At 53.3% G+C, this 22749-nt stretch overlaps 1 protein-coding gene across 2 annotated transcripts in view; it reads right to left on the bottom strand.

Moving 5' to 3' along the window:
• The window catches only part of RXRA (retinoid X receptor alpha), a 120438-nt gene that overhangs the window by 7367 nt on the left and 90322 nt on the right, over positions 1 to 22749 (bottom strand). Inside the window, exons 5-10 of one of the 2 annotated variants that reach the window (XM_084272566.1) lie at positions 19603 to 19772; positions 14479 to 14608; positions 9629 to 9761; positions 8403 to 8494; positions 6649 to 6754; positions 1096 to 3033 (exon numbers count right to left, since the gene is read on the bottom strand). In XM_084272566.1, the coding sequence (XP_084128692.1) occupies positions 2886 to 3033; positions 6649 to 6754; positions 8403 to 8494; positions 9629 to 9761; positions 14479 to 14608; positions 19603 to 19772 (779 nt within the window). In that variant the 3' untranslated portion in view covers positions 1096 to 2885. Of the gene's footprint in view, positions 1 to 1095; positions 3034 to 6648; positions 6755 to 8402; positions 8495 to 9628; positions 9762 to 14478; positions 14609 to 19602; positions 19773 to 22749 lie in introns of those variants that run through there. The other variant, XM_084272567.1, reaches the window with a different exon arrangement.

Here is a 22749-nt window from a genome sequence, read left to right as displayed (position 1 = left end):
TTGTTGTTGGGTCAGATGTTAACTGGGATGGGATGGGATGGGGATGGGATGGGATGGGATGGGATGGGATGGGATGGGACGGGACGGGACGGGATGGGATGGGACAGGAGCTCCTGCTCTTCATCCCGGCAGTGCCTGGGGCTGCAGCTGGCCAGAGCACAACCTCACAAGCCACTGCAGCTCAGCACCCAGCACCAACCAGCCCCTTCCAAGTCATCAATCACCAAAAAAAAGTGGTTCCACCCAACAGAGAAGGTCAGTGGGTTTATTGTAGTGCAATGTCCACCAACTCCTTCACGAAGCACCCCCATCCTCTCAGGCAAGCAAGCTCCAGGCTCCTTTCCACTGGCAAGAGCCGGGCCAGGGGGTTGCCAGCTGCCTGGGGGCTGGCTTGGCTCCGGGCTGAGCTCCATGCGGGCTGGCTGGGAGCTGACACCCCCCTGCAAGCCCCCCGCGGGGCTGCGCCAGCCGTACGCTGGCAAGGAGCAGCCTGCTCATGTTTACTGGCACCCTTTACATATTTCATTTCTCCTGCCTAGTTTTCTTGGCAAATTCTTGCAGGGTGAAGCTGTTTAATAATATTTTCGGCGGCATGCAGGCTGCTGGAGAAACGGAGCCAAAACACTTTCCCTGCCTCTGTGGATTTGCCACTTCAGGCCAGCCTAAGGGAAAGTTATGACCTGAAATCCCAAGTATTTATTTAGCAGTGAGACGGCCTGGTTAACTGCAGGGGATGGAGCCGGGGACTGGAGCCACCAGGCGGGATGATGACAGGGAGGTGACAACTGTGTCCCCTCTAAAAGAGGTGGGAGCTGGTGGGCACTGCTCCATCCCCCTCCAGGCGCAGAACAGCCGGTTGAAGAGCCAGCTACAGCCCATGGGGAGAAAGAAGAGAAAGAAATACCTCGGGGACCTAATGCTTTTGTCGTTTTAAAGCAACAGAAGATGTGGAAGTGGTGAGGGAAGCCCTTGGCACCTCGTTCTTGGCTCCGAGCACCCACCTCACGGTGTGTTCCGGACAGTGGGTCCTGCCAAGTGCTGAAACGCCCTCCCCAGCATCACCCCCCGCCCAGCATCCCTCCCCGCTCGCTCTGCTTTTGTTTCCTCTAATCCATTTAGTCGGTGGGGCAGAGGCACCTGGTGAAGGTGAAATGGGGAAACACTCCCTGGCCAACCTCTCTCCACGCACTCCCCAGGGAATCCCATCCCATGGAGCGTGGGCACGTTCCTGTGACTGTGTCCCTAATCCCCTAAAACCTGTCCATCTCCCTGCTGTCACCCCAACATTCAAGGAAAAGACTGTGCAAAAGCCAAGGTGCTCAGCATCCCGGAGAGGTCAGGCACAGGCATGCTGCCAACGCAGGCAGGGGCTGCCACCACATCCCCCACCCTGGCAGGACCTCTCAGCTCCCACATCCCTGCCCAATGGAGGAGATTCATGTAAGGGGGAAGCCCTGTTCTTGCTTCATCACTAATTAACAGCCACAATTACCAGCCTGGCCAAGCACTCCCACTAATTGTTGCCTTGCAGTGTTTTGCACTGCCCGTTGTTGAATCAACAGGAGAAGTCGCCTGGGTGAACCGAAACCCTCAGGGCGAGGTGAGGGCTTGAGTGAGCCCAGGGCTTGGGAGCTGCTGGCCTGGGGGACACGGCTGCCGGTACTGGGGCTGCTGTGTACCCACAGGGAAGGCACAGCGGGGACATGTGTTGTTGAGCCCACCCCACCACCTGGAAATGCCCCTTCAACCTCACCACACCAGATCAGGACCAAAAAAGCCAAGAAGGAGCCACTGCTGCCATGCCAACTCCTGCTCCTTCAGCACACCAGCCCCTGAACACAAGCGTGGGCCTGGCAGGACAGGCTGGACTGGGACCTCGTGAGCGGGGCTGTGCTGGGATGCTGGGCGCGGTGCTGGGGCGGGGTCTGGCAAGCCCCTGCGAGCTGGGGAAGGGCGATGTTGAGTCCTGGCAGCCTTAAAGCAAGTGCTCCGGACGGCCTGTGTCCGCAGGGGCAGCTCCACACCTCTGGCATCTCTGTGATGAGCAGCGATGCCCGGCTGCCCTCTGGGATGTCAAATGAGAGTTTCTCAGGTGCTGTCACTTGTGGGACCCTTTGAGGGTGAGAGGGTGCCCCGGCTCCCCGTGCCACCAGTCACCTCATTTTTGGGGGGGAGGTTTGGCTCGATCCCAAATCCTCTGCTGTGAAGTGAAAGGAGGAGGCTCTGCGCAGCCATGGGTGACTCAGTTTGCGGGGCTTGGGCTGGGCTGCCTCTCCCTCCGCGAAGTAACTACTGAGACTACTAATAATAGTTAGAAACCAAAAATAGAATTTTTTTTCTCTTTTTTTTTCCTTTTTTTTTTTTTTCCTCTTCTCTTTTGCAAAAACTCCATCCTCTGAAAATAGCCAGCTGCAATCCAGCGAGTTCAATCACTGCCCTCGGCTTGTCCAAAGCCCCACTGCCCCAAGGGCTGGGATTGTCCCCGTGTCTCCCTGCTCCTGCCTCGGGGAAATCACCACAGGTCGCAGCACTCACGCTGGGTGATGCCAAACCCGGCCGATGGATCGCCCCAAAACTCATGGCATGGTGGGATCTGGGGCAGGGGTGTGAGTTGGGGCAGCGGGAGACAAGCTCTCTCTGCTCCCACCTCTCTACATCTAGCGCAGGGAACCAGCGAGCAGGTCTTGAGATGCAGCAGTGACAGCAAACGGACAAGGGTGAAGGCGACGAGGAGGCGAGGACGGCAGGGGGTCGCCCCGGATCAGACGGTGCCTCCAGCGCTGGGGAGAGGAGGAAGGGACGGGCTGGGGTGACGGCAGACGAAAGCAGAGGAAGGGTCCCCGCGAGACCCCGGCCGGGCGAGGGACTGACCCAGCAGCAGTTCTCTAAGTCATTTGATGGGGAGCTTCCAGCATTTCCATCAAAAAGGTGTCGATCGGCGTGTCGCCTATTAGCTTGAAGAAGAAGAGGTGCTCCAGGCATTTCAGGCCGATGGACCGGAGGGCTGGTAGACGGAGCAAGAGCTTTGCGAACCTGGGGAGGGGCAGGAGACAGGACACGGTCAGACGTCCCACTGGCAGCCCCGCTGCTGCCCTGACCCACAAAGCTTCTGCTCAGAAGGGCTGGGAGTGAAACACAACCTCTTTTGTTAGCCAAGTCATGGGGCTGCACCCAGAGCTGTGGGGAGACACCATTAATCACGTCCCCAGCCTCAGCGATGAGTGGGTATTAACAGCAAAATCTGCTGATAGCTGAACTGGAAGAATGAAATAAGAAATGAAAAGCCATCACTGGCTTGGGGTGCACCACTGGCTTCATGCATCCATGTCATACAGGTGCTTTACCATACAGTGAGCACCCCAAGATGCTGGCAGGGTCCCTACACTGTGCTGCAGAGCCAGCCCTGCCTCAGGCAGTGGTGCAAGCGGCTTCAGCAGCTTGAGCTTTGGCCAGGGAAACGGGCCAGCAGCCAAGGAGGGGATGGAGGACATGCTGAGTGGGGTTAGCTGGCGCTTGGCTCTGCCATGCCCCTCTCCCACAGGCAGCTCCACCAGCCATTGCCCCAGCAGCTCACTGCTGAGCCCAGGGGGCTGCTGCTGGGGCACAAACCCGGCTGACAGCCAGGCTGGAGACACCCCGGGGGTGAAGCCAATGGCAGGAAGCAGGCAGGGGCTTTGATGCAAAAGCTGGAAGCAGCGCTGCAAACCAGCTGGGATGGGGGTTGCTCCCCTTCTCCCTGCCTGGCATGGGGCTCCATCGAGCCCCAGCTGAACAAAAGCCCTTTCTCCCCAGCCTGCCCAGCGGAGACGCTTGTCAGGTCGCACCCTGGATGCTGGCAAGAGCCGACAGGCAGTCGGGCTGCACAGCCGGGCAGGGGAGAGCCAGGGGGGCTGGGGAGAGCCGACAGCGCTGCGGGGGCCGGATGGGGCTGTGGTAGTGGGATGGGGTGAAGGAGATGAGTGCCCAAGGGCCAGCTGTGCTGGGGAAAGGCTGCCGTGTGTTGGGCTCCAAGGGCGGCGCGAGGCTGGGAAAAAGCCCCCAGCATCTGCAAGGATGCTCCAGAGCCCCCCACAGTGCCACCCCAGGGTGCTCCCACCCTGCCTTGCCAGCACCCTGGGGCTGTGGGAAGTCAGCTCCCCACTCCCAAAGGGTGGAAAAGGCCCTTCAATGGCGGGAGCACCTTTATTTGTTTTTACTGCTGCACAATCAGGGCTTGAACATCAGCAAAGGCCAGAACCAGCCCAGGGAGAAGGGGACTCTCCAGAAAACAGACACACAGACATGCACGGACACACAGATATTCTACATGCACTCACACTTCTCTCTCCCCTTCTTTTTTTTTTTCCCTTTTTCTATTTTTTTGCTGAGCTGGCGAGAACGGTGGGAGCAGAGCCAGGAAAAACAAATCAGTCCTACCATCCCATTCAGGAAGTTTCACTTTAAACCAAACCAGATGATGGCTCCAACCCTCGGATACATTTAACTGTGAGATAACCAACTCGCAGCACAACTGTGCCAGGGTTGCAGCTGGGAGGGGAGAAAATAGCCCCGACTGCCATCACGTACACACCATGCCCTCACTGGGCTGGAGAGGGGGGGAAACATGGCTGGGATTTTCCTAGGAATGCCTCTCTCTGTCTCACTGCTGTTGACAAGTTCCCTTTTAGTGTTTACATGGTGCTCTCAAGCTCTCCACAGCCAGGGACCAGGCTGAAGTCCCATCTCAAAGGGCATCCGAAACAGTGGGGAAGCCAAGCCCTCGCCATGGCACGGAGCAGGGGAGGGCACCCGTCACAGGCTCGACCAGGCGTTTGCTCAACCACGGAAAAGATGATGATCACATTGTGCCATGAGACCAGGAAGATGGAGAGAGTTCCTGAGAGCTTTGTTTAGCTCTTGTGCAACCCCTGACTCCCAGCCCATGAGTTAACCCCCTCCCCAAGCCACTGAGCCACCCTGTCTGAGCCCATCCCCCACACTGTAGGAGATACCTACAATCCTGCATGCATTAAAAGGGGATGGCAAGAGGTGGGGTAAAGTCTGCAATGCCCAGTCATGGCTCTCAGGAGAGCCCTAAGCATGAGGTCATCAAGGAAGGGTGTGACAATCACACAAGGAGGTCCCCAGGCCGTTGGTCATTCAAAGCCAGTGAGAGATCAAAATGGACCTAAAATGGTCCCTTACACACCACTGAGCACTGAGGTAGAGTCCTGGGGAACTGGCATTGACTGGTAGCTCAGCAACTTTGCTTGGCCCTGCACAGTGCTTTCACGGTGGTTGGCTGCTGATGAGTGGGGCTGTCCCCATCAGCCTCCCACCCCAGCCTGCAGCAGTGAGCGGAGGCCTGCGAGGGCAGCACAGCTCAGCTGCTGGCACTGGATGCCCATGCAAAGTAAAGAAAGATCCGAGGGAAAGAACCCAGGAGAACTGCTGGCCACAGTGCTGGCAGCAGCTCTCCTTGTGCCAGGTGCAGCTGGCTGCTCGCTGTGACCATCAAGGGGAGCAGAGCACTGCTGAGACCCCAGAACAGCCAAGGTTCTGGGTCTGGATTCACTTAGGAACTGCAATTTAATAAAGCTTTTTGGAAGAGGAGCTGGCTTGTGAGTTGGCCTGGGGTCCATGCAAACCTCCCAGAGAAAGCGAGGTAATCAGCCCTGCTCCACGCACTGTGCTCATCCCTCACGTCCCTCCTCAGCACAAAGCCAAACACACCCAGCGGTACCTTCATCCTAACTCTCCCTGGTACCCAAAGCTGGGGAGGGGGAAAGAGTCCAGTATTACTTCTGACCTGCCCACTGCTGTAAGAGCATCCTTCTTTTTTTTTTTATTCCATCCAGACACACTAGCCCAGGAATGCAGGTGAGACACAATCCCAGTTGCCTGGGTTATCTTTTCCCAGTCTTCAAGCCCCAGCAGTGATACAGACCAGCAGCAGTTTCCACTGCTTTGCTTGCTTTCTCAAATGACTGTCAGCGACTTAACTGGCAGTTGCCAGCTTCAGGTTGTAACTGGGAAAATGCGCCCACTCAGCTCCAGAGCAGTCCAGGAAAGCATTCCTAATTCCCCCTCCCATTCCCAGCTGGGTTGGGGGAGGCGGGGAGGGGAGAAAAGAGCATCAATTGAGGCTTTCACTTCCCAGCAATGATGCTCATCTGCCACCGAAAATTAACTCCGTGTGCATCTTATTTTCACTGTGGTTTGCTCTCCGTGGTTGCCAAAAGGGAAATGATACCCCTTCCCCCATGTGCTCATCCCACTGCTGTGGCCACAGGAGATGGGGCTCCTCAGGTCTCAGCACCACTGTTACTGCCCGACCTCGTCCTGGCTGCGGGACAGTTACTGGCACGGGAATAAAGTCCTCTCTGTACTTCACCAGGGGATTTTTCAAGGACGTTCACTGCTGAAGCAGGTAGAAACGAGTGGGTTTCTCTGCAGACAACTGCTCGCTCCAAGAAGACCATGTAAACAGAGAGCCTGGAACAGCAGGGACCAGCACCCCCACACAGGTGCAGCAACCCTAAGGGTGCCACTTGGCTCCTGCTAGGGCTGCAGCACCCGTCACATGGGGCTCTGCAGGGACAGGAGGGGCTTTGCAGGGACAGGAGGGGCTTTGCAGGGACAGGAGGCTGCAGGGACACAGGGACTCACCTCCCGGGCTGGTCGGGGTATTTGTGTTTGCAGTATGCCTCTAGTGACGCGTACACCTTCTCCCGTAACGCCTCCACTTCAGCCGGGTTGGAGAGACCTTTCGAGTCTGCAAGGCAACAAAAGGACCATCAGCCAGAAACCTCCAGGCTTTCCAGACAGGTGAGGCCTCCCCCATGCCCCTCTCCAAGACCCCTCAACCCCACCTTGGCACCGCCAGACTGGGGCACAGCATGGATGTGGGGTCTGAACCCCAGGAATCTGGAAGCAGTCAAGCCCTAAAAGCTTTGCCCTGCAACCACAGATCTGTTTTACCCCAACACCAGCTGGTTTGGCTCATTCCAGCATTCACAGACCCTCATGAAAAGGGTTTAAGCCCCCCAGAAGTCCAGGGCTTGTGGGATTTCTAATTCCAGCACGAAGCACGAAGACAGGGCTAAACAAGAAGCCCCTGCTCTGGCTGGTCCCCCGGGACATGGCAAGGATCTGTTTTTAGTAGGGTGAGAGGGACAGGCAAGCAATCGATATCCCCAAGAACATGAGCCACGGGAACCTCTCCAGATTCCCCTTCTTTTACCGTATACGGCTAATCCTAAATTAGACAATAAATTACTGGTGATTACAAGTAGGAGGGTGTAGGAGGGGGGAAAGTCAAGCAGGAAAACAAACTCAAAAGAACAGCAATAAACCCTGCTGAAAGGCCTCAGCGTGGTGGGAAAGGGCAGGTTTGTGCCCAGCTGAGCTTGGGTACAAACTACGGTCTCACGAGGGCAGGGAGGGGAAGGGGGTGGCCGCAGATGTGGAGGTCTGTCCTCATCTGCCATCTGCTTTTGCACTCTAAAATACAGAGAACCCCTCAACAGAGCCACACAGGCATCCACAGGCTGGCTGTCGATGCTCTGCTTCTCCGTGGCTTCGCTCTCTAGCACTGGAGACAACTCCCAGCACCGAGCCACCTTCAGCCCTTGGGCAGCTGGGGCCGAGGGGAAAAAGCGACCAGAGCGAAGCCTCCTGGAGTCAAACCAAGCAAGCTGCAGACAAAAAAATGAAGCTCTGGTGTATATTAGGAGCATGTTTCATGGCTTTCACCCTCTCTAGGTCTGCAAAAGGCTTTTCCAGAGCTACAGTTAATAAAAGCCCTTGGATGTTGAGACATGGAAACAGAGGATGAGGTCCATGCTCCAACTTCACTCCAATCCACACTTCTGTCAGAACAACATCTAGATTCATTTTTGCTCCTACTCAGGGACAACTCCCTAAAGCACCAGAACTTCCTTTATACAAAAGGTCTGAAAAGTAGGAAGACCATGTGTGTTGATCAAGCCAAAGCCCCTCGAGCCCATCGGACAACTCAGCCCATCACTATGAGTCAGCTCCAAAAGCAAGTTCACCATCTCCTCGGGATGATCACAGCCAAGTCCTAACCAAGGAGGCTGGGTCCTGCGTGGAGAATATTTTGGCAAGTGAAACCATGCTGCTCTCTACAAAGGGGAAAACATCCCTTGGAAAGGGAAGGTCTGGAGAGCAACCCTGGTCATCCTGATCCATCCCTGACCTGCAAAGGACATGCTTGTAAGGTGGCAGACGCATGTGCAGCACTTAATTTGACTTTCGTTCTTGCCTCTCTTCCTTCTTGCCCTGTCCTCAGGAGTTGGGTGCCCTTGGTTATCTGCGATGGAGCTTTATAGGTAAGAAAAGAAGCCAAAAGGACAGAGCATCAGCCAAGAGAGGACTGGAGAGAAGGTAACGGCATGTACCAGGGTTGAAGAGGACAATGGCTCGCAGGCAGCCGAGCTCTGTCTTGTCCATCTGCATGTCTCGCATTTTTGACACGAGTTCTGTCAGTACTCTGCAAAGGACACAGAAATCACAGGCGTCAGCGTTAAAAAGAAATTAAAAAACACCCGGCTGTCAGATCCAGAGTGGGGTCCTCCAGTGCATCGTTAATGAAGTCATGGGGCAGGGCTTGCTTCTACCAGCTGAGGATATGCCCTCATTTTCCTCCTGTATCAAAAATAGCTCATTAGGAATATCAATAGTTCCTGTGAGATACAACAGGGACCATAAAAACTGGCTTCATGCGTTCACTGAGAGGCTTTGGCACCTGAGAAAGCTGCCTAAAAATAAAAAATAATAATAATAAAAAAAAACCCCAATAGGTATCTAAAAGCAATTTCCTCTGCCGGTAATTTTTATTACTCCCTTTGCTCCTGATGCAGGTGCTGGTCTTGAAATATTTTCAAGTGATTGCCCAGTTTTTCCTATTAGATCCTGCAGTGAAGTCATGATCTTGCACTTATGACCTCACAGGAAACAAATGATGTCACCCTGGTCCAAAGAACAATTTCCTTGCAAAGCAAAGCAGCAAAGGTGGTTTGGTTTCAACTAAACCGTCTCTAAGATGAGTCTCGAGCAGAGAAATGAGCCACCGTTTAAGCAGCGTCTGGAGCCACGCTTGGGCCTGACACCCCAGTCTGGCTTTCCCAAAGCACGAGATTAAAGAGCCCTCGGGACACGCATGTGGAACCTGCTGCGTGTTTCTGGTGCTTTTCCATTATGAAAATAAAATCACGTCTTGCTCCAATTAAAGATGAAAAGGAACAAAGGAGTGGCCTCCTCGTAACATTAGAAGGCATCTGGACCCCATGAGAGAGGCTTTGATTTGCACCGGGCAGCCTTCTCCTCGACTGTTGGGTTCCTGCAGGTTTAAGGGGAGCGATTTCATGCTGTTGCCAGCAGAATGGATCAGGGCATGTCCACACACGCCGTGGGATGGACACACCTCAGCTTGGGCTCCTCCAACCACAAGCCCACGTGCCAACGCATCTCCATCCAACTGGCTACATCTCCATCCCCTGGTTACAACGCAGGGAAGGGAGGCAGATGGGTGCAGAGCCAAGAGATGGGGATGCCTAGGTAAGGTGCCCCGAGTCGTGTTGCCCACCATCCATCCATCCATCTGTCCATCCCTCCCTCTGCCCACCTGTCGAAGATGGCCCCGACACCAGCACTGTGCGCGCTGTTCCGATGCACGTGGAGCCCGGTGGCTAAGAGGATCCCGTCTTTCACGGCTATGGAGCGGTGGGAGAAGGAGGCGATTAGGAGCTCATTCCACCCTGGGGAGGAGAAAACAACCAAGGCCGCAGGTTAGAGCCACGGGGTCCTCAGCGGGTTCGGGAATCAGCAACGTCACCTCCCCGGCGCTAAAAAGAGAGGAGGAAACCGCTCAAGAACTGCCTTTGCTAGAGGAATGAGGCTGGCTGTGGGAAGGGAGGGGGCAGCCAACCCTTTCTTGGATGTCAGGGAAGGAAAAAACCCGTTAAGGAACAAATGCACTAAAAATATATCGCTGAGAAGGGAAGCAGTTTCCTCTATAAAACCCTCGCAGGCACCAGAGCAAACAGCTCTGCCCCGCTCCTCTCCCCGCAACCCCACGGAGGGTGCAGAGCCCTCAATCCCCCATGACCTTACACTCTGTGCCTCTGAGCAGCTAAAGAGCTATTAACGCTTTATATCAGCTAATTGGGCTCATTTTCAGGCCGTAACAGGGCACAGAAGTTCATTCACTATTATTCAGCTGTGTAAACCTGGAGATGAAAACTCTCCCTTGAAGGCTTGTTGCTTCTGTCACAGAAACACTGGAATGGTTCATCTCTCCTCCCACCCACTGCTGGTCCCACGTCCATGGCTGCTCCACTGACAGCTTTCCAGAGCTACTTGGGAATCAGCTTCTGTCTTAGTCACTGGACATGCTACATCAGGAGCTGGTGAAACTCATCCTGGGAGCTGTAACACCCCAGGCACAGTTTGGGCTGGTCACAAATGGGGAAAGGAAGATGCAGCCTCCCTCTCTGCCTTCTAGCTCCCTTTCCTGATTTAATGTGCCTTCTAATTCTTGAATGTGCTACCAGCTGAGGTCAAGAATTCCTGAAATAAACCTGTAACAAGAAGAAACCATGCCAAGTCTGAAGCCTGCAAAGTTTGGTGACTTGGCATGAGGAGAGGCATCTTCACTTAGCCAAAATGAGTCTTCTGCAACCCTGGGGAGTCTCACGCTCTTCACAAGAGCCTGAAAATGTTCTGGTGTCCAGAACAGAGGGCTGGAACACAGGGTCCAGAAACACCAGGATATTTGGGGTTATTTTTTTTCCCCCAGGCTGGAACAGCAATGCAAGAAGATCCTTCACCTCTTCTCCTGCCCCAGAAACATGTCTTTTCTCACTGACTGGAATAATGCAAGGTCCACACATGCCCTATTTACCTACTGCGGCAGAGATGGGCTGTGCCACCAGAAATGTTGACAAGGAATAAAGTTCACTCTTTCCTAAGTGGCCACAGGATGTTTCCGCCCAGTCACGGGAACATTTATTTGGCTATTTACTGGGCGAGGCCTGGCACTTGCAGAGGGATTGCAACACTGAAACCCAAGGAGGAAGGAGGAGAAGGCATGCCAGTGCACCAGGAACCTGCAGGAACTGCAGAGGACCTCCCAGATCCACAGAAAAGTGCTGGTGGGTGCCTCTCACCAGCCCCACAGCAGCTCCATAAACCAGGAACCAGAGCTGGTTCACCATGTCCCTCCATGGCTCCAGCTTCCCCAACTCTGCCATCACCCAACACCCCTCAGCCACAGCTCTGCACAGCCCCGAGCAGTGCCAAATCCAGCCTCCCACTTGCCAAGGCTACATGACAGTGGGGAGGCTGTGGGGTGCCACCAGCATCTGTGCCAGGGGCTTATTCCAACTAAGGGAGCACTGGATTAATCAGCATCCTTCAACTGAATTACTCCCACTCAGGGCTGGGATGTTTCAGCTGAAATAAGGAACCTATTTCTACCCGGTGCTTTTGACAGAGAATCCCCAAAGAGTTGATGAGATAAAGAGACAAGCAGGGAAAAATTAAGTATGACCATGGGCAGGAAAAATCTGAGCTAGAGATCAAACAGATCTGCCTGAGGAGTTCTGCATTTCAGCCCAAGCTCTGGAGAAGTGGGGCAGATCTGACTTCTGTGAGTCCTTTCTCATCATCATTTCTCATCTGCAGCCTCCAGGGATGCTTTGGATCCCCTGGGGCAGGGAAGGCACCTGGCAGCTCAGTGCCCATCCCACGAATCCATCTCACTACCACACCTCCCCACCACCCCTATAAAACCAGAGCTACAGAGGTGCAGCACTCAGCATCACACGCGGGAAAAACATCATCTCAGCCACAGCGAGCTTGGCAACAAGGAAACCTAGGGAAAAGAAGCTTAAAAAGTTGGGTTTCCTTCTCCACAAAGCTCTGAGGGGGAAGATTTTTAAAAGATTCAGGGTTAGAGGAAAGCTACTGCCGGCCCACCCAGCACTGCTCCCTCCAAGATGCGTGCTCTGCTGAATTTTGCCTCCAAGGATGCATGACTGAACCTGATGGACGCTCTTAGCTAAATTTTAATACTTAAATATTTCATGGGCAGCTGTTCTCTGCAGGCCGCTCTCCCCACTCAATAATAGATAGAGCCACTGGTTAAAAGACTTGGGGGAGGTTATCTGAGGCCCTGCCAGAGACACTTGGAGCAGGGTCCCTGTCGGAGTCGTTCCAGGTGCTCATCCCACCTCACGGCCACAGGGTTAGAGCCACTGAAATCTGGGATGTGATGGGGCCTGCAGCCCCCCCTCCTTGCTCCATGGAGTGCAGGGTCAGAGCTGGTCGTAACAAGCACCAGCACAAAGGAGATAACGTCAGGTCGGGAAGTCTCCAGTTCAGCTTTCATTAGCTTTCTTCTAAAGAGAAAGGAAAACCTTGAACTGTTGTTGTGGGTTTTGTTTCCACTCCACAGAGGAAAAAGGCAGCTTTCTGCCTGAATCCCAGCCTCCCCTGTGATAGCTGCAGAAAGCCCTCGAAGATTTCTATAGAGATGCTCCCCCTGCTCATCCACTCTCACAAATGGCTCTAGAGACCTTCTTCAAAAACACACTTCTTGTGTTTTCCAGAGGGCCCTGAACCAGCTCTGGCAATACTCACACCCACGGAAAAAATGAGAGGAGACCTTCACCAAGGAGCTGGCAGGAGCTGTCCAGGGAGGGCATGGGACTTGGCCAAGTCTGCAGCAAGAATAAAACCCCGAAATTCTCCATTCCCAGACTATTGCTGTAATCACTAGATGAAATGTGATTATAAACCTCTCCCTTCAGTAACGTAAGAAGAGTGGAAAACCTACACCAGTAAATGGTGTGACTTAATCGCCCAGAAACCATTGAGGTCAAGGATTTTGGAGAGGTTGCAAGAGGGACTGGGTGCTTCTACATAGGGCCAAGGTTTGCAGTTATACTGGTTCACCATCAACAAAACAACCTGAAGAGAAGTATTAATATTTGTGTGTTTGGGCTGCAGTCAGGCTTATTAAACAGAATGACAGCTACTGTTTGTGTGGTGGGAAGAGGGAAACACCGATCCCATCATCTCTCTACACTGGAGCCCTTATGTCTTCTCCTGAAGCAACACAGATAAACCTTGGACTGGAGGAATTCTGGCAGTTCCCACATTTTGTGTTGAAATGAATCCTTTACACTTGGTTCTTAAAGCATTTTCCTGCCCAATTTCATGGGGATTTGTTTTGGGGCATGCACTTCCCACAGTGAGAAATCAAGATGGCTGCCATCGAGGTGGATCAGCAGTGTCTTGTCTACAGGGGCCATTAACTTGAGGCCAGAAGGCAGCAGAGAGAGAGGACCACACACCCTGCAGTGTTTCCCCCTCCTGAATTCCCTAATAAAAAGGGCATTCTGGGGAAACAAGAGGAACTTTTAAAACTACCACACACTTCTGAGTCCCCAGCTCGCTTGAGTTTGGCTGCCAGGCTGGTTTACTTCAGGTAGCTCAGGAGCAAGCCCTGCTCTGAGGTTGCACCAAACTTCTCCATCATTCTCTTTTGCATTCCCTGGACTACTTCAAGCAGCCAAGGTCAGTGTCCCTCACTGCCAAGCAGAGAGCTGGGTGCCTTCGCCAGCCATCAAGGTCTCCTCATTTCCTCTCCCAGTCTCACCCTTCACATAGAGTTCATCATTTGCTGGAAGCCATGGACTACTTGCTTTCCTCTTTGTTTAAGGGAGCAAAACTCTCCACTATGTCAGCCAAAGCCTTTTTAATCACTTATCTGATGACTGGAGCTATGCAAAGAGCTTCATGCCTCAAATGCACCCTCGCTGAGCTCTGCTCTTGATTTCTTGCCCTCCCTGGTTCTTTGTGCATAACCTGCCAGCAGCAGGGGCTTGAATTTACTCGATGGAGGAAGATCCTTTTCACAGCTAACTGCTTTCTACCTCCCAAAGCCTCTGTTCCTGCAGACCCCCTGCAGCACAAGGAAACTTTAAATAATCCCAAAGAATTTTATTTTCATCTTGCTGGGTGGGAAAGGGATGGCAATATATGTATTTTTTTTCTCCCCTTTCTGGTTTTAATTATGATCAAACATTTTAGTTTGATGAAATTTCATGGAGTTCTAAGCCCACTTGGTCTTTCAAGTCTCATCTTGGGAGGAAGGCAGCACACAGCTCCCTAGGCTTAAATACCCCAGCACACATCTCCAAGCGCCTCGCTTATCAGAGATGAAGCTGGGTCATTTTTCAGCTGATTGGCAGCTGGTGCAACATTTTGGATCACATTCAGCAACACGTCCCTTGGGGCTTTTAAAATCCTATTTAGCAGTTGAATTATCACAGGTTATTGCTCAGAAACGGTTAATGGCTTTCAAGTTGCTGGGACCTAAATCTCACCATAATACCTGTCACCAGTGAGATGGAGCACTCACTCCTATAGGCCCATGGCAGAGCCCATACGGGGATGGTTCCCACTCACCTGCTCTGAGCAAGATGACCTGGTCGTCCAAGGGCAGCTCGGAGAAATGGGGGATCCTCTTGGCCCACTCCACCAAGGTGAAGAGCTGTTTGTCTGCTGCCTGGCATATGTTCGTCACCGGGTCATTGGGCTGCCAAGAAAAGGAGATTGAAAGGCTCAGAGAAGGCAAGGCAAAGAGAAGAAGAAAGGCTGGAGAAGCAGCTGAAGGGGACTGCTGCCTCTCTGCTACGGGGAAGGCTCCCAAAGTCAGAAGTGGGCCCCCAGAAGTGGACATCAGCAGTCACCGGGAAAGGAGGTAGGTGACTGGGCACCTCCACATGTTTTTAAGTAGTTTTTAGCAAGCTCCAAAACAGGAACCAGGAGGGTTGAGACCCAACATCCATCATACTGAGTGATGAACCAAATGAGCTCCAGCCCAGGGAAGGGCAGGCTCCCACAGCCGTGCAGCATGCATGTTCCCCCACACCAGCATCGCCCAGCTCGCTCCACCAGCACCGGAGGGGGCATTACAGGAGAAAGTGAAAAACCTTCTCCTTTGAAATATTACCCATTAACAAAAACCATCTGCCCTCGAGGAGGACAGTCAGCCTAAACACACCAAATCCCTGTTTAAAGGAACTGCTAACAGCTCAAGTGGGCTTGTGAGTAGGAGCTGGAAGAGCCTGTCTCACCCTAGTGAAGTGTGTACGTAGGGTTTACCTCTCTGGACAGGGATGTATGAGCCCCTCCACATATCCCACTGCAATCCCTGCAGGTATCTAGTGGGTTTGATTACTTTTCTTCCATGTCCTTAAAAGAGGAGGTTCCAAATCACAGAATCACAGAGTTGTAGGGGTTGGAAGGGACCTTGAGAGATCATCATGTCCAACCCCCCTGCCAAAGCAGGTTCCTTAGGACAGGTCGTACAGGTCAGCGTCCAGATGGGTCTTGAATATCCCAAATAGGAGGAGTGCTTACTTCACCCCTAGATTGCAGGGGGAAGGGGCATGAATTCAGAGCAGACATAAACACTGGTATAACCTCTCCCTTCTGCAAGTCTCGGTTTCAGTGGGATAAGCCCATTCCTCACCATGAGCCATGCTATGGCAAAACCCCCTCCCAAGCTGGGCAGATGAGGAGCACACTATGAAGTCTCACTCCTGAGCTCTGGAGCCATGCCTCAGGCCCCTGCCCAGTCCCCTCTGCTGTCCCCTGGCAGCAAACACAAACTCTGTGCCTCAGTGGCCAATGTCTCCCATTCTCCAGGCTTAAAATAACCAGCATCTGGCAAGCTGAGGGGCATCCGCCTTCGAAGTATTTTCACCTGTTGCATGCAGAGATGGATGGGAACGGGCTCATGTTCAGCAGTGCAGCTGAGGAGCGGAGAGCATCGTTACGGGGATTTCCCCTCCTTGCTCTGCCCATCTCCAGCAGCCCCCTGAGGGGTGCAAGGGGAGTCTTGTCCTGAGGGATCTGGGGAGGAGATGTGAGTAGAGACTGGACTCTTCCCAGGAAGTGGGAGAGAAGACAGGATTTCACCTGGACTACCGGAAAACCCTAAAGTGGGTGTGAGGAGGAGCTTTGCAAGGTTAAGTGTTTCACTGGAAACACGCTCAGAGGCACTTGCAGAAAGGGTGAGAAGGCTACAGGAACATCACTGACCTCAACTCATCCCAGCTTAGGCAGCAAGCTGGAGCAGCCAGGTGAAAAACCCAGGTTCTCTGCAGGTGGGATGGGGATGGAGCCCTGAATACCCCGGAGCAGGGCATGACTTAGAGGAGACCCTGTGCTCCAGCAGAACCTGACTCACAGAGACAAGTGCCTGCAGAGCTCCATGGAATAGGCTGCCCAGGGGGTGTGGAGTCTCTTTCTTGGGAGAGATTCAAGCCCCATATGGACTCCAACCTGTGTGACCTGTCCTAGGGACCCTGCTTTGCAGGGGGGTTGGACCCTATGAGCTCTGGAGGTCCCTTCCAACCCCTATGATTCTGTGACAGGGGTACTTAAGGAACAAAAGGGGTTGCTTCTGGGCAGTCTGTCACCATCTCTAGGCTTTGCCCTGATGCAGCAAGCCAGGCTTCAAGTCCCTCAGCCCAGGCTGTAGCAGGGCTGCTCTGCAGGCAGCACGAGCTGTACCCAGTGCTTTGTACAAAGCCCAGCCTTTAATTCCACCTCAGATGGCCGTTCCTGGAACCACCACCGTGCTTCCTGGCAGAACTTAATCACTGTGGCTTGAGAGGCAGCTAAAAGTGTCGTCCCAGCAGGCTGCAAGGGCCCTGCCTGTCTCCAGGAGGGGACCTGCAGAGGGGTGCTAGACACCCGCCCCGTGCATGGTAAGCAAATCCCCTCCTGCAGTAAATAGCAAGGGCACGGTGCCGGAGTGTGACAGAATGAAAGGACACACAGGCACCTGATCCTTCTGGAAAAAAACGGGGCTTGGAGACATCTTCCAGAAAATGGTGACTTGAAACCAGGCGCTCAAAGGCCAATTAAGAGCTAATGGGGATAACACCTCTCAGTTACAGGCTTTGCCTTTCAGTGGCCAGGAGCCCATCCAAAGTGGTGCTTACGCTGCAGGAGCCCAGATTCGTGGCTGTCGGGGAGACGGGGTAGAGGCAAACCCATCCTCTGCCCAGGGACTGGTACGCTGAGCGGTACGGCCAGTGCCCAGCTTCCAGGGAGCAGGGATCACGTAGGGTCTGGGGGCTGTCTGGGATACACAGGGTGAAGGAATCCTGCAGCCACGCTCATTAACAGCTCCTGGGAACTTCCTAAAGGCTTTATCCCCTTTGCCACAGTCAGAAGCCTGACAGCCATCACAGTTAGCAGCTACTAACAGCAGCTGAAGAGCTGTTATCGGGGGCTCACAGGTGCAATTACTTCAAGTGAGCATTGCAGCAATGGCCATCAAGATGGTCATCAAAACGCTAGTCTTGGCACTCTCCTACCACCCAAGGCAGAAGGACAGGAGATTTCCAGGGGCTGATCCCTGTGTCTTAGCTGCTTTCTACCTGGCTCAGCATCCTTCCCTGTCCTGTCTGTGCCACCCACAAGCATCACATCCCACTGTACTCCCCTTTCCCCATCAATCACGAACGTACCCCATCCTCTCTGGTGTCAATCAAGGTGTTTGGATAGATGTCCCCTCCCTTGTCCACAGTCAGTAGCACAATTTGTCAGCAATATGTTTAGATACCAGGGCTGCTGGAACAGCTCACGGGCTGCTGCCCCTCTGCTCTCCCCTTTACCAGCCCTGAGGACTGTGCTGGAGCCCCCCATTTGGGTCACACACTGGCCTTGGTGGTGCCAGTGTCAGCCTGGCAGAGCAGGGGACCTCCTTCAACCAGGGCTGGGCTCCCTGCTCTCAGAGCAGCCAGAGCATCACAGCACAAGGCAACAGTCACAGGTATGAATGCATCCAGGTGACAAGGGTGTTAACTCCTACAGCACCCTACCACCTCTGTCCCAGCCTGGCACTGCCAGATGGACACAACCTTGCAAGCACCAGAGCTCTCCAGCTCCCCATCGGTGTTGAATGCAGATGGAATAAGGTGCAGGGACACAAATAAAAGGACCCAACACACCAGGTTAATAGGAAGCAGCTTGTGTTTCACCCCGTGTCTATTAGGGACTGAATTTGTCTGCCTTTCCATCACATGAGCTCTCTGGGGAAGGCTGGGAGGAGGGCAGCTCCTCCGTCTTCCCTCGCCTCATCCGGTGGCCTCATCACTGCGAGCTGCTGATCTCATACATCTGCTAAACCTGCTACAAATGTCACCTCATCGACAGAAGCCGCTTGACAATAATAGGGCATTTCAACAAGCCTCCTGCTTCTATTTAGATGCAACACACATCCTTGTTCACAGTAATGCGTGTTGAATTATGCAGCAACCAGCTTTCAATTTGCTACAAGAGGCTGAGGAGACGCAGCGCCAGACGAAGCCATTTATTTCAGCTCACTCTCGGGGGTTTGTTTTCAAGTCAGCACAACACTGGCTACAACTCCCCTGAAGTATTTTTAATCCTGATATCCGTCAGAGCCTCTCCAAGCCCCACACTAACCACGGCTGAGCCGGCTCCTCCAAAAAAGCCCCCTGCAAGCTTCACAGTGTCAGGACCACAATGTTACATCGGGATTTATTTGCTGCTTCTCCCTCTCCATCTCTTTGCTTTGAGACTTCCTGCTCCCTCAGTACCCCAGGGCTCCCCCAGTGTACCCAGGGTGGGGGTAACTAGCCCCCACCACAGTCCTGCCTTTCTGAGGCGTTCCTCTGCTCCCATCACTTTCAGGGGAACAAGGGCTGTTGAGGAATGGGGGCTGCGTCCTAAATGCTGCCTAGACTGGGCAGCAAGCACCTTCTCTGCAACAGGGCTCTTTCCGAGGGCTCTGCAGAGAGTCTGTTCTACAAACAGAACTTCAGAGGACAGGCTGGCTCTCAGACTTGGGAGGTAGCTGCTTTTGTAGGGAGGCCTTCTCTAAGCAAGGCCATAACCTGCTGATAAGGGATCTCTTAGGAAAGGGACCAAGACAGTTTCCCTCATGGCAGCTTCCTCACTCTTTTCCTATTTCCCTGTCAGCTACCTCTCCTTTCCACAAGGTCCTGCCGGAGCCTGGTTGGTTCGAGCAGGTCCAGTTACAGTGCAAGCTTGGGAAAGGAACCTGCAAACGACCTTCTCCAGGTTTTCCCTTCTTGGAGCCACGGAAGCATGTAATCCTGCCTCTGAAAAGTCACACCCCCATTTCACAGCGCTTTATCACTTTGCACTTCAGCCACACAGCTCTGTTTATTGGCTCAACTGGACTCTGAGCTCTTCAGAGCACGGGGTGTCTTCTTGCCTTTTAGCACTAAGGGCTGTTAAGTAAAATAAAATCTTCTCTGTGAGCCCTTCTAATGACACCTCACAGTACCTGCTCCTTCTCTATGGCAGTAAGACACGCAAAGACCAGTGCGTGGGGGCAGAGGGGTTTGCTTTCCCTCTGCTTTCACCTGAGCTCACACACGGCATCTACTTATGTCTTTTCCCACTGGACACCCCCCTCTCTGGCCCAGGCTCGCTGCTGTATTCATCCTGAAACCCCACAAAGCCATCCCTTCTGCCCCATGTGCCTGGGATGGGGGTAGGCCAAGGGGAGAGGTGCCTTACCGAGCTCGGCGTCAAGCCCACATTGGCTTCGATGTACGTCTCTGTCTTTGGCTCCACCGCGAGTTCAGCTTCCAAGATCTTTTCCACGGGCATGTCCTCGTTGGCGCTACTTGTTGACTCCACCTCGTTCTCATTGCGGTCCTTCCCCCGCTGCCTCTCCTCCTGGACAGCTGGAAGTGGACAGAGAAGGGACAGTGTCACCCTCAGGCTCCCGGCCATGGTGCCACAGGCTAAGCTGGGACCCCGACGCTTCACAGAGCTACAGGCATTACTTAGCCATGAAAACCTAAAGCATCCTCAGTCCCTGTGACCTGCAGGAGCATCTGATGCCTTGTTCTCCCACCTGACCTTGCCACCAGTGTGGTCAGTGGGGCTCTGGACAGTCCAAGGGGGTGTGAAGTTTGGGGAAGTCACTGAGCAGCCCTGGCCTGGGAGAGTTGCTCACTGTGTGCTCCCCTGGGAGGGAGTAACCCTTCCATGGCAAGGGAGGGTCTGGCTTCTGCTGGGAAATTCCCCCTTCTGCAGAGGGAAAAGTCCTGGAAGCAAAAAAGTTAAAGACATGTGATGGGAAGCAAAGGAAGCAGCACGGTGAGTCACGGTGGGAGCGGGGCATAGGTGGGTGCTGCTGCAGGGGACGGAAACAAGGAGGTGAAGTGACAGCATAAGGGAATCCTAAAGGAAACAGAAATGAGTCAGTTTAAAGCTTAAGCCCGGAGTTCACCCGTCTTCTGACCCTGTTGGTGCTGAATGTCCACAGAGCTCACATCACACATCTAGTTCACAGGTCCAGCTGTGATGCTGATGGCTCTGTGGCAGGACGGTGCCACCACGGGACAGGAGCCGGGAGCGGGGATGTGCTGGCAGGTGCTCCATGCAAACCACCAGCCTGCCTTTGTCTCTGGGCAGTTTCTAAACAGACAGGAGAGACCTGTCCCAAATCCTGCATGGTAGGACTCATCTAGCCAGAAGCATGTCACATGCTGATGAGTTAATGTCTGAGCGGTACACAGATGAAAAACGCACATTAGATGCTAATAGCATTATTACTAATGATCTCACTTTGAAACCAGCACACAGACTTTCCCTAAACCTGGAAAGTGGCTTTATCCAGACAGTCACACCGGCAACTACCTCCTCAAACATGAGGTCACATCCTCTAAATCCCACACTTTGCCACACACTGTTGTTTCCCACAGGAGTTTCCATCACCGGTCATGAGAGGCAACTCCCTGAACCAGCTCTTTACTGAGGACTCAAGGAGGCATTCCATAACATAAAAGGCCTGCTAATTATTGACAGTTATCCTGGGACTTGACTTCTCTGCTGAATTTGAAGCTGGTTGATGGGATGTTAAGAGAAATCAGCAGGGGCACAGGTATTGTTCTAGGGAAACCAGAGCTGACCGCTGCACAATAAGGTGTTTTAGGCAATTAGTGAGACCAGCTCTGTGCCAGAATATAAAACTTATTTCTAAAAACCACACGAAACTAAGACACGTCCTAAAAGAGTGCAATGTGGACATTGATCCCATTAACCCAGCTCCACCCCAGCACGAGAAGGCCCGGGGCTGATTTCCACTGCTCACCCTCCCCTCCTCTAGCAGTTTGCTGCACGTCAGCAGCGGTCAGGCTCCTTCCATGGGAAAGCTGTGATGCAAAAAGTGAGAGGCTGGGGTTGCTTTTTTTGCAAACTGCTCTTAAGTTTATGGGCTGCAGAGGCTCCCAAGGCTCCTGCAACATTTTCTGCCTGGTTTACCAGAGGCAGGTAGGCTGCTGCAGTCAGGGCTCTGATTTGCATCGTGGCTTTTGTCCATCTGGCTCTTGTCTGGCATGGGTTCTTCTCTTCACTTCCAGGCCAACATAAAATCCTGCTTAAATTTCCTCCCCTCTCCCCTATTCCTGTTTTCTCAATCATCAAAAGGCTAGAAATTTTTGCTTAATGCCAACCCTTCCTCAACAGCACAGATGCACCAAAACTCCTTTGGGCGCATTAGAAGAGATAAAACACCTACTAAATAACAGAAAAGACAAAGAGAAAGGCAAACCCTTGGCAAGTGGGATTTTATAAAACTACTCTAAATGCCAAAGACCTGATGCACAATCGCAGTAGGTCTAAAGCATAAAGGTACAAAGTGTGGTTCCTCAACCACCTTCACCGCTGGGGCCACTCCGAGGGGTGTCAAGCCAAAAAATACATCCTCTTGTTCAGCCTCCAGCAACTTCACTGGATCATAGAATCATAGAATCATAGAATCACAGACTGGTCTGGGTTGGAAGGGACCCCAAGGATCACAGAGCTCCAACCCCCGCCACAGGCAGGGCCACCAACCTCCAGGCCTGGATCTACACGAGGTTGCCCAGTGCCCCATCCAACCTGGCCTTGAACACCCCCATGGATGGGGCACCCACCCCCTCTCCGGGCAGCCCCTTCCAGCACCTCACCACCCTCTCTGTAAAGAACTTCCCCCTAAAACATGGGATGGATGCTGGGATTTGCAGGACGGCGTTCCAGAGGTCTGGTGGGAGGCAGTGGCTACTTAAAGCCTTAAATCTGCAAGTCTCAACCTCATCAAGAACAACAGTCATATTCTTGGAGAAGAATCAGACAGACCTGAAGGGTTACAGGCAAGTAAATCTTACAGGTCACCATGACAGCTTGCTAGTGATTAGGCTGAATCTAGCTGATATAAACCATAGATGGAAGAGACAGATGGAAAGAGATTATACCTCTAAGTAGGTCTTTCTATTGATCCGTGCTTCGAGCTGCTTCACCAGAAAGTTGGTGCTGCTGCTGAGAAGAAAGCTGACTCACTGCAAAGCCCGGACACTCGCCCCTGCCCAGCTGGCTGCCAGCAGCAATGACACACCAGGCAGAGCAGATGGCGTATTCGCATTGAGGATGTCAGGTCCAAAGATAAACTGAGCCACTGCCAGGGACAGTGTTACCTGCTTTGCTATCACTGTGCTTCCAAGACCAAGACAGCGTTCTCCAAAGCCAAGGCAAGCCTGGCATCCCTCTGCGATCCTCCCCTCCCCCTCCCCGCAGTCTGGATGACCTTCATCATCCCCTATCCCTGGCTCTCTGGGCTGCTGGAAAGCAGCACCTGTTTCCCAACACTGAGCTCAGACATGCCGTTACCCTCCCTTC

This window comes from Gallinula chloropus (assembly GCF_964237585.1).
Source record: "Gallinula chloropus genome assembly, chromosome: 18".
Classification (NCBI taxonomy): domain Eukaryota; kingdom Metazoa; phylum Chordata; class Aves; order Gruiformes; family Rallidae; genus Gallinula; species Gallinula chloropus.
Note: the sequence above shows the minus strand (reverse complement) of the source record. Positions and strands in the feature narration are given on the sequence as shown.